This window comes from Rhizophagus irregularis, chromosome 31 (assembly GCF_026210795.1).
Source record: "Rhizophagus irregularis chromosome 31, complete sequence".
Lineage (NCBI taxonomy): Eukaryota > Fungi > Glomeromycota > Glomeromycetes > Glomerales > Glomeraceae > Rhizophagus > Rhizophagus irregularis.
In genome coordinates this window covers 2443277-2455821 of record NC_089459.1, presented here as the reverse complement: position 1 = coordinate 2455821, position 12545 = coordinate 2443277, and the positions used below count along the sequence as shown (strand labels likewise).

General features: G+C 26.6%; 1 protein-coding gene across 1 annotated transcript; it reads left to right on the top strand.

Annotated features, from left to right (window-relative positions):
- Positions 1–6768: 6768 nt before the first annotated feature.
- On the top strand, positions 6769–9912 carry OCT59_022654 (uncharacterized protein). Its single transcript, XM_066144913.1, has one exon. The coding sequence runs from the start codon at positions 7071–7073 to the stop codon at positions 8412–8414; it is 1344 nt and encodes a 447-aa protein (XP_066006329.1). The 5' UTR covers positions 6769–7070; the 3' UTR covers positions 8415–9912.
- The last annotated feature ends 2633 nt before the right edge of the window (positions 9913–12545 follow it).

Sequence of the window (12545 nt, the reverse complement as noted above, 5' to 3'; positions counted from 1 at the left end):
AGTTCCTAACTTTTTTTAGTATGTAGAACATAATTTTTAATTCATTCTTCCAATACTTTTTTCACAGACTGGTTTGTTTACGGGATTTGGGTCACCTGTTATTATTAAAATGTTTTTTTTTTAAAAAAAAACAAATATATTCTGTTATTTTTAATATATACAGTAATATTTTTCTTTAATATAAATAAAGGATATATTATTTGTTTTTTAAAGCCCCTTTACCATTAAGAGAAAAACTTAAAATGTTGAGTGTCACCATTTAAGCCTAATCACACATCTTCAATTAATATAAATAAAAATTTATCACTTTCAAAATCTTGTTTTTTTTTATTATCAAATATCAAATATCAATATTATGTGATTAGAATGAAATTGGATCTTGCAAAGAAAAAAAACAAATCACCCAGTTTGTTTTTTTTTTCCAACTTGTTTACCTATCTTGAAACACAATAAATTTTTTAAGTTGAATAATCATTTAAATTAAGTTATCATTTTATCAAACCATTGTATTTTTAATTATAATGAATAACGATTGATATGGTTTGTACATCCCATACGAGATATATGAGACCCTCCGATGAAAAAATACTCATTAAAGTTATATTAAATGCATATAAATCATATGCTTTATAGTGAATTTTAAATTACAATAAACTCAATAATGAATCAATAAATTTTTTTTGGGGGTAGGAGTTTTCTATTTATTATGTATTATGAAATATCTAATTACTAATTAGAGTGAAATAATTACATAAAGGGAAAGTATGATTTTCTATGCATTTTATAATGAGTCAATTATTTCCAAATGAGATTTGCAACAAAAAAAAAAAAAAAAACGAAAATAGATCCATTTTTTTTTTTATTTACATTGAAATTTTATTTCTCCTTATTATACAAGAATGGTTATATATATAATGACCCCCCGGTCTTAAAAAACTATAATTCCGAAAATTTGTGTGACTCAATTTTTGTCATGCAGGTAATTTGACATCTTAAAAGAGTTAACAAATAAAACATGTAATATAAAAAAATGATGTGCCGTGTTACTTTATTACGTATATTGGTAATACTTTAAAAACCGCAGTTATTTTAATTTTATTTGGTTGTTTTTATTGAACTTTAAAAACGAACTGAAACAATTGATGGTCATAATATTGATTGATTGTAAATCTATTTAAAAGAAAAAATCTATTATAATGGTTAAATGCAAGGGTTTAAATAAATGCAAGGGTAGAATGAGTATAAGGGATTGAATAAAATGAATGAATGCAAGGGATTGAATGAAGCGCAACTGCGCAAGGGAGTGAATAAATGCAAGGAATTGAATAAATGGATGCAAGGGTTTAAATGTGTGCAGGGGAATGAATGAATGCAAGGGTTTGAATGCGTGCAAGGGTATTAATGAATGCAAGGGTATTAATGAATGAATGAATGTAAGAAAAATTTCAAGAGAGAAAAATAGGAAAAAAGAAGATACCTAAAAAAAAAATTATTTATGAAAGGTTTTCTTAAATTACACCTAAACTTTTAAACTTTTACAATATTTCTTTTGTATTTTTTTTTTTAGGGTTAGTAACAATTTAGTTTGGGGAATTTTTGCTTGTAAGACCGTCAAACTTTTCGAAACCTCCCCAATTGTTGAGGAGATGAGCTAATCGAATCATTACTAATTCTTCTCTTTTGTTGATGACATCATGAATACAATTAAAAGAATGAAATTCGGTCAAAGGTGATAGTGCAAGAATAGTTTTTTTGGATTAACGAACGAAATCTAACGAAATACGTATTATTACGTATTAGGACATTAAACAAAATATTGAATAAAAAGACATTTTAAAGGACGGAATAGAATGAATGTATGTAGCCTTGGAAGAAATAAATGTATATATTTTATTGAAAAAAATATATAATTAATATATAATTTATTGAAAAGAATAAATGTAATTCTTTTCGCGTGGATTTAGTTATCAACTCTTCTTTAATGAATTTATATACCAAATTTTCTTCCTTTCATCTATATTTCTTGATATAATGGTGTTTTGTAGCTTTGTATCGTCGTACTTTCTTTGTTACTTTTTCGTTTTTCAACTATACCGCCCCTCTTCGTCAAAGAAAAACTTTGTCAAGTGTCTTTGTGAAGGACGATCATAATATGCCTAATTTGGCTAGCGATGTCAAAAAAAGATGATTGAAACAATAACATTGTTTCGAGCCCTGAGCATAGCATTACACTGCTTCAAAAAAATTAAAAAGAAGATTTTTCTCTGTTTCAAAAATTAAAAAGAAACAAAGTTGGTAACACACGGTCCCATATGCCCGTATCTTGTGTAATGCGAAATTCCTGCATGAAAGACGGCAGAAATTTTAACCACGCTAACCAAAAATTTAGTTATTATTAACATCAAAATTATTACTAGATTTTATATTACAATTTAAAAAAGAAAAATATCAAAGCAAAAATGGAAAATTTTCATTAATATTTCGCTTATTAACTTCTCCATGTTCGGTTAACCATATGATTATTTATAACGCCACATCTTAAAGTTTTTAGTAATGTTAATTATAAATCGAACGAATAATATTTTAGATATTTTTTTATAGTATCAGAAAAAAAAAATTTTTTCACCCCAAAAAAAAAAATATATCACACCACAATATCACATCATATTTTTTTTTTGAGTAATCCTTATTTATTATATGACAAATTTTAAAAAAATTTAATCATGTTTTACACTTTAAACACAAATTTATCTCATTTAAATGATTTTAACTGTTGCCTTAAAAGTAATATAAGAACAAGTTTAATTTTCTTTCATGATACACATATTAAAGATCTTCACAGTGTGAACAGTGAGAAGAAAATCTACGGGTCATTTTTAACATTTTTTAATTAGAGAATGGTAATATATTTTATTTTAAAGATTCCCTTTATTAGAATGAATGATAAAAATCTCAAAGATAAATTAATAATGTATGACAAAAATTTTGGGTAATGTTGTAAAAAGACGTACGATAAGATTGTATGCTGCGTCACGATTTTGCTATATTTTGTTTGATGTTATCATGTTTAGTTATATATTTTACATATTTTCTAATTTATGAAACTATTTAGAATTATTTTTGCGATCCTTTAATTATGTACTACGAGAACAAAGATAAAATAAAAAAAAATAAAGAGCATTTATTGCGATCGGTATAAGCCGAAGATTTTTTTGTACCAATAATTAAATTTTTTTGTCGTAAAAAGTTTCAACGTAAAAAAAAAAAAATTAGTGTTTTCTTTGTGTAAAGCAAATTATCACAAAAATTACCCTTCCCTGCCGCAAATCTCCCACTCATTCATCATTCTAATGTTCTAAAATAAAAAAATGTGATCATCAGATTTTAATTTGGTAATAATTATCAGTTGTTACCCAAAATAATGTATATTTTGTTCGATATAATTAAGGTGATTTTTTTTTTAAAGCCTTATTACTATACAAGTTAATACAATTTTGAAGTGTCATTATAATCGTCGGTTATTATTTACTTTAGGTTGCATTTACAGATCATTTGTTTAAATAAATTAAACAAATTAATGAATGAAATAAAAAGTCATGAGAACAGGTTTTTAATAATTGAAATGTTTCGAATTTTTGATGAGTCATCTTTGATAACAACGAACACAATTCAATCTTGACTCTGATCCTTTAAATTATTGTTCTTTTGAAAAAAGGTAATTGCTGCAAGAAATGCGAAGAATTTTCTATTCACGCTAACTTATGTTATTCATGTGATTCCTTACAAGAATCACCCATTAGAACAGTGATAAATGTTACAGATTCATAACGTATTGTATGTACATATGTACAATTACATTACTTTAATTATATCATATTGTTCTTGTTTTCTTTTCTTTTTTCTCTTTTCTTTATATTATTCCGATTCCCACGTTTATAGTATGGTCTTTGCTTTTTGTTTATATTAATGCACTCCGAAATTGGTTTCATGGGTCCATGGAAATTTTAATCTACTCAAAAAAAGATAACTAAGATAAAATTACACATTAAAGACATTGTTTCACCTAAAATAAGCTTATGTCTTCATTTTTATTTTATTTTAAAATTTTTGGTTTCTTTGATTTACATGCGAAAATTACAACGATTTTATTACAATGTATAATAATTATCGTATTGTGTGAATTTTTTGGAACGGGAAATGTTTGAAAATTCCTGATTGATTAATGATTAAATCGATTTAATTTCATATATTATTTGGTAATAAACCAATGATAAAATGATTTGTCATAGTAAAAATGATTGACTGTACATTTAAGCCCGGAATAATGTCGAAACAATAAGTTCATTGTACAAAAATAAAATAATATCGAACTTAAGTACCTTGTAAGACGTCATGATTATGAAAATCAATATTACGACAAGGGTTCAATTATCACCTGATTATCTTGGCCATTTCGTATTTTTTTGAGAGACAGGGACGATAAATAATAAACAAAAGGGTTAAGAGTTTCAAAAATTAATAGATAACTGGTCCAATAATTCTTAACATGTGACTTGTCGAATAAAAATAAATAATAAAAAAAAAATAATAATAATAATTTTTTACTAGGTTTCTTTAAAATAGTTTTCTCATAGTGGAGGTACGGAAACAATGATCAAACGTTTCAAGGGGAAAAAAAAAGCTTATTCAGAACACATACACAAAGAAAATTTTACCAATTAGGAAAATATTCTTTTACACAAGAAAGAATATTGGAACGTATTTTCGATTGAAATAAAAAAAAAATTATAATTTTTTTTTTTTTTTTTTAAAAAAAAAAATTTATAATCGGCTTTTTACTCATTGAGGGGGGATTCTATAAATCCCAAAAGGATGAACATAAGTATATTCCCATGTTAGAATGTGGCTGATAAGGAAAATTTTACAAAACAAGATTAAAACCGGATTTTATGGCTGTGAAATTTGTATAACGACCCATTGTTTAAAGAAATCAACTCCTGTTTATCATGGGTGATTGTGTGGCGTTACATCGAATCATACCAAATTAATACTTTTTCCGCCACAATTACTCAATTACTTCGGTTTCTGTTCCGATTTTTAATTCCTCTTCTAGCTCCATTAGAATTTTTTATTTGAGACAAAGAAAAATAGAATATATGAAGGGAAAAAGGATTTTTAGCCCTAAAAATTAAAGTTAAGAGTAGAATTTCTCTTTACTTAATGGATTGGGTCCGATTTTATTATTACTAATTTTAACAAATGATTTAATAAATGCGATCTCGTTGTAACCCTTAAAATGCCGGAGTATCAATCATCAATCAAACTTTTTATTTATTTTTTTTTTAAACAAGGGATAAAAAAAAAATACTTAATTGGTAATAATATAATTATTTATTAATAATTAACTATAAATAATTTAAAAGAAGCGCCAAGAAAACGGTTGAATTGCTGCGTTATGAATGAAAAAACTTACACCCGATATGTACTTGATAAGAAAGTGTGGGTTGATTTTAAGGGAGTACAATATCCGTTACAATACCCGCAATTCACTCTATATTAATTTATATTGTATTGTTATTTAGATAAAATAAATAAATAAATATATATATATGTGTATGTATATATAATATTAAATATATATATAAAATATTATTGTATATAATTAATTGTATAGAAGACAATTATAAATTTTTAGATAGAATGAAAAAATGGAAACATCCGGAGTTCAATTATAAGTTAGTTGGAACCGTTTTTTCTCTCGCGTATACTTAATAAGTAAAAGAAGGAAGATTATGAATAGAAAGAAACTGATGATAATAAATAAATAAAAGTAAGTGAGTCATTTCGCGTTTTTTTATTCTTAACAATATATTTAAAACTTTAAAATGAATTCCACGTGATGCTTAAACAATATTTAAATAACTTAGAATTAGTCATTATTGTCACATATTTTACATATATTTATTATATTTCAAAAAATCTATTATATGTTTTAATGTAATTTACGGCGTAGCAAAAAAAAAAAATGGGGACCCTTTTTTTTCATATTCAATATTCATATATCACTTCAAAATCACAATATAAATTTTTATTTTAAAATATAACAATAATTTCTGATACATGATTGTTGTCACACTACTTTGGAATCAATAGGAATAAATTGTAATTGTTGTTATATATATATATTGAAAATTTTAGTAAAAAATTGAAGATCAAATTTTATTTTACCTAAAAAAAAAAATTTATTTATATTTCTCGATGAAATAATATAAAAATCAAATTATAATTGTTTCTATATATTCTATATGAATAAAATTTTCTTACTTTCCTCCAAATTTTTTTTTTTTTTTTAAAAAAAAAATAAAAAAATTAATTTAATAATTTTTTATATATAACCGTTCTACTTTCCTGTGGATTACGTAAATAATTATTACTTTTAAGTCAATAGCATGATTATTTTTCGCACTACCTTCTGTTTTATCACATTTATATACAGCAAATAAAAAAAACTTTTTATTACTCTAAAATTCTTTTGATGAACATATATGGATTGGCATAATTATATACCATTATATCAAATATATATATAATATTTTAAAGTAGAAAAATGTGTAACTAAGTATTAAAAAAAAAAAATTTTTTTTTTTATAAACGATTTGCATTTTAAAATAACATATATACTTTATTGCTCTTGGTGTGTAACATTATTTATTATATAAAAAGGTCCCTTCTTTTCTTACATATTTTTTTAATCAAAAAACTTCAAAACTTCAACTTCAACCAGTCTTTCATTTGGGACGGGACACACTCACTTAAATATTCTTTTATTTTTCAGAGAACAAAATAAAACAACCCTGTTTGCCAAGGACAAACACCCATTACCTTAATAAAAATTAGTAAATTCTGGTGGAGAATTATACCGTCCAAATTACTCCATTTTGAGTTTACTGATATTTTTTTTTTTTACCAAAAAGTTTTTATTTTATTTTATTTTATTTTTTTTACATTCTTTTTTTTGTAATTTATATTTTTTTTTTCTCTTTAAAAAAAACTTTTTTTTCATAAAAAAAATGGACGTGGAAGCGAGAAGGAAATATTGTGGACTCTTGATGTTCCCTCCAACACCATCGAGGAACAATGATATTACCATTAATAATATGTCAATGAGGGACGTTGACCCTTCCTCATCGACTTATGAATCATCTAGAATCATGATGAATGACCATCAATTCGTTATGCAAGACGGTTTCGGTGAATTTACAGCTTCAAGTCGCGCTCTCGCAGCTGGTGCCGCTGCCGGTGGTGACTTAATAAATCAAGAAAATCTTGATACTTCAAATGTAATAGATGGTGATGCAAATTCAAAATCTCAACCTGCAAAAAGAACTCCAAGACCTCCAAATGCTTTTATCCTTTATAGAAGAGCAAAACAACCTGGTATCATCGCATCTCAAAGAAATTTAACCAATGCTGAAGTATCAAGAACAATAAGTGATATGTGGAGAAAAGAACCTGAAGAAATTCGATTAGAATGGGAAAGATACGCCGATCGAAAAAAATTGGAACATATGCAAACTTATCCAAATTATGTTTACCGTCCTAATAAAAATAAGTCCAAAGTTGATAAAAGAAGGCAACAAAGAAAACAAAGTACTAAAGATTCAACAAATTCATCAAATAATAATAACAATAATAGCAATAATAATAATTTGGTTGAAAATAAACCAACAAACCCAGGACCCGTTAGAAGAAGATCAACAAAGAATGTTAACAGTAAACCACCTACTAAATTGGACTTACCTTTATCAATGAACGGAATGGCTGGATTCAATCAACAAAATTCTAATAATAATAATACTTCAAGTACATATGCCACAATACTTCCTAGTCCTGAGATTCCCTTGTTGTCAGCTCATTTTACAGAAAATCCCGGAGAATTCATTAATTCTAATCCTATAACTCCGATAACCCCTCTTACCCCTCCTGAAAATGATCACGATTATAAGTTATTGCATGAATTAACTTATCATCAACAACAACAACAACAGCAGCAACAGCAACAACAACAACATCATCATCATCAGGGAAATGCTCAACATTTCTCCTTCCAGCCCATTCCCTTAACACATTATAACGCTTCTAATCAAACGGTTGAACAATTGGATTTCTGTTTCGTTCCTGATGTTGAACAGCAACAACAGCAAATGCTTGCTGAGATGATGCTTCATCACGAGCAACATCATCACATCACTCCAACAGCAACCGTCCCATCTTCGAATCCTGCTTCTACTGTTCAATATTATGCGAACAATGGTTCATTCACCGAAATGCTTGGATTTGAATTTCCTTACATAGGTGGTTCTGTGAGCCACAATGGTAATAGTCTTGATACATCGGGTCAATACCTCCAATAAAAAAAATTTTTTTTTATTTGCATTCTCCTTTTTTTGAGAAAGAAAGAAAAAAGAAAAATTTTTACAAAAAAAAAGAAGAATATATTTATTTATATCTATAAAAAAAGAAGGTTCATTGGTTCTTGGGTTTTGGCAAAACCGGTTTGTGGTTCTTTTTGTCGTTATTATTAATTTATTTATTTTTTTCTTTTCCGTTTTTCTTTTGGGTTTGGGTTTTTTTTCCTTCTTTGTATGTACATTTTTCACCTTTCCCCTCTTCCCCCCTTTTTTCTTAGTTTTCTTAGTACAACATCGAATGAACATTTTTTTTTATTCTCTTCTTTTTTTTTATTTATTCAACAATTCCCTACTTTTTTTCTTTTTTTTCCTTTTCTCTTTTTTTTTTCTTTGTTTCACTAACCTTAGACGGTGAGCTTGGAAAAAAAATGTAGTATACATGTTTCGTTTTACATACATATAAATATATACCATTTACAAACCTACTTTTTAATTGGGAATTTATTAAGTGAAAAACGAAAATGGGATTTTTTATTGTGAAGCCAATTTACTGCACACAGAAATTTATAAGTAACCTGTTTTAAGAAAAGCCAAAAATAAGCAAAGCAAAGCACACAACACTAGTAGGTAGTAGAAAAAAAAAAAGTATTAAGAAATTAGAAATAGTCAAGTAAATATTTAATAGATTTTATTTCTTTTTTTCTTTATTTTATTTAACAGCTCTTTTAGTCATTATTTTGATGTGAATGCTTTTTTTTTATTTGGTTTTTCACAATAGCATTTAATTTCTTTTTTTTTTTTACAATCTTATTTTATATTGGAAAAAAAAAAAATTGTTTCTACTTCTTCCTTTACCCCCCTTACTTTTTCATCATTATCGCCCTCCTTTTCTTCACTTAATTTCTCAATTTTTTTTAAAAGAAAAAAAAAAAATTTATTATAGACACTTAGGTTATTATTTAGTATATTTATAATTTTTAATTTTCTTTCCTATTCCTTCTCGCACTAATAGAATTTGTCCTTTTTGGTAAACAATTTTTTTTTATTTTAGTTTTTTCTTTAGATAAGAAAAAAATAAAGTAAAAAAGTTTAGGGTTGTTGGTTTTGTTCTCTACAAATAATTTTTCATATTTTTTATTTTTTTTTTCTTTTTATTTTTTTTTGTCTACTGTGCAAAGAAATTTGAATAGTGTTGTGTGTTTGCTGATATGTCCTTATGTCCCCAACGACAATTGTAAAAGTCCCGCAGCAATTTATTAGGAAAAATTTTTTTTGGTTCTGTCCTATATGATTTGCAAATACGTCCCGCAGTTTATTATAATTCTAAATTACTCTAGGTAAAACGGATTTTCAGGGTATAAAACTATGTTAATAGTTAATAGCCGGTTTCAGTAAAATGTTCATTCTGCCCTTTTCACTGAGTTAAAAAATTATCCCTTAACATGTAACATGTAATAAATTCGAGACAATAAAAAAAAACTAAATGCAGAGCTGATACACTAAACAAACGTACTTTGTTGTTATATGATTGTATTATTTCGCCCATTATTCAGAAAAAGGGATAAACATTTTATATAAATATAGAAAATTCGGTACAATTTCACACCTACTACAAAACTTATAAATGTTAAGTAAAAATATATTAATAATCTAGCTAAAATGGAGAAATCTTGGAGAGGCGGAATTTTTCTGATAAGATAAAAAGACCTTTACGAAATTTTTTTTTTTCCGCCAAAATTTAATTATTCCGAATTAGAATTATCCGCAAAATACGCAAAATAAAATACCGTATAATAATAAATTACGGTGGTATCCGTCCGATACTTCCGATATCGAGAATACCGAGAAAAAAAAATTTAATCGAAAATAATCGCAATTATCCGTTTATTATCGTATTGTGTTAAATAAAAAGTTAACTTAACCCATTTTAATGCATTTTGGCATATACGCGAAATCGTATTAGTCATGCACTCAAAGCCACATGATATCAGATAAAAATTTTAAAATTAATCTCATTTCTGTAGCTTTATTTTTTTCAAAAAAAAAATACTGTGGTAGTTCATGTGATTTAAGACGCCACGGTTAAGGAACAATCTCAATTAATTGTTTAATCGTTGAAATAATAATAAAAATGATAAACCCTTTACAAAGGACTCGTGAATTCATTCAAAGTTTCAATTCATTGTGATACATTATTTAAATGTTTCAAATTTTGAACTTCGACCCACTAGTAAAACAAACATATATACAATTTTTATTGCACTGGTTTATAAATGCTAGTATAAAAGTATAAAATTCATCTGTGTATACGTGAAAAGTAATGATAAAACCGGTTATTTTATAGAAATCTTATGAGAACTCCGTATTCGCTGCAATATATTGTACTTATGAAATAACAAGTGTTTGAAAAAAAACGTACATGATTTTATCGGTAATTCTAAAATATTTATAGTATAAATGCTGTAATGCTGTTAATTTAAATAGATGATACGAGCCATTTGAAAAATTCTCAAAAGTTTTAACTAATTTTCGATTAGGCGACACAAAGTGGTAAAATGGTTTTCATAGTCCGGCCGGATCAGTTTTTGTTAGGTCTTAAAATGAAAAAAAATTTTTATATTGTTACTATGCCGGGTGAGAATTTTTTAAAAATTGAAAAAAAATTTCACATAAAATTCTTGAAAAAAAAAAATTAAAAGCCGGTTGCCGGGTTATTGATGAAATTTTTATATTATGAAAACCATAAAATCAAGTTTGTATGGCCTTAGTCAAATTCGTTTATTCTTTTGGAAATAAAGCAAATCTCGTGCAATACATTTATAAAACTTTTTTCACCTAAATTTCTTTGCCGAATCCAAACGATTTAATTAAATTATTCTATCGTTATCGTCGGTAGTCTGCATTAGAAACTTCCAATAATTGGAAATAATATTTAAATTGGAAGATTTGGAAGTACAAAACTAGTACAAATATGTTTCCAACTTCCAGTGCACATTACTGATTGTTATCGATTATTTTTATTTTATAAATTAGAAAATAGAAATACTATTGGAATCGTGTCTTAGACCGATATCTTATTCTTATGATCGGGTAATAAACGTGCAGATTTTCGTATAGCGCCGAATACAGTAGTGCTTTCTGCAATATTGTCTTCTTTAGACCGTTCAAATCTATTGAGCATATTGAGAACATAATTTAGAGCGGAATTAGAGAAAAATTCAAAACTATAATCTGAGTAACACGTGATAATAATAAAATGAATGAATCATTATATTTAATTTCGACCAAATTTAATGATAACTCCGGCCAAATACCACCTCTAAATTATATTGCTCGTGTACCAAAAAATTTATACTGGTGTTTTTTCTTTGAAATAAAATCAAACTGTATATAATTTTCGTCTTTGAAGCGACGGTAATCAGCATTTCTTCACATTTGATGAGTTTCAAATTGTTCCAATTGGTGAACGTAATCGTGTATGAGATCCCTATAAAAAACGAAATGTGCTAAATTTGTTTTATATTTGTGCTCGTGTAATAAATGACTAATAAACCACTATTTTGTTTAATTTTTGTTTTTTTGTTTTTTTTGCAATAAGCCATAAATCGGACAAAATGGTGCTTTTTAGACATTTTTTGCACATGAACACAAATATAAAATGAATTTAACCCATTTCATTTTTATAGGGATCCATTTAAAAAAGTTTTTAACTCCTTTTTTTTCGTGACGTGAAATTTTTCGTGACGTGAATTTAATCTTTAATATTTTATATGAAATATAAATCTCTCTTTATTACATTGTCAATGGAGTAATTGCTAAAATTACCTGTTGAATAATGTAGTAATATTTTGACAAAAGAGTGGACTCTAGATTCCAACCAAAAGAAACGAAGTCGTTGGATTGCTTAACCAATATTAGTTAGAAAGGTATGGTTTCTGTACATTGCGATTTTCCGACATACTGTACGTGCGTATCTTTTGCCCGATAACGATTGCCCGAAAAGTAAGACATTTTCCCGAATGGATCCGAAAATTGATTGATATACCGAAATGCTTGATCCTATAAAAATTTTTGACAAAATTTGTTCGATATACCAATTGAGGGTATTCAGACTTTTCGCCAAAGTCCATTTCA

Coding starts and splice junctions, on each gene's coding strand:
- OCT59_022654 (XM_066144913.1), top strand. CDS start 7,071: ATGGACGTGGAAGCGAGAAGGAAATATTGTGGACTCTTGATGTTCCCT.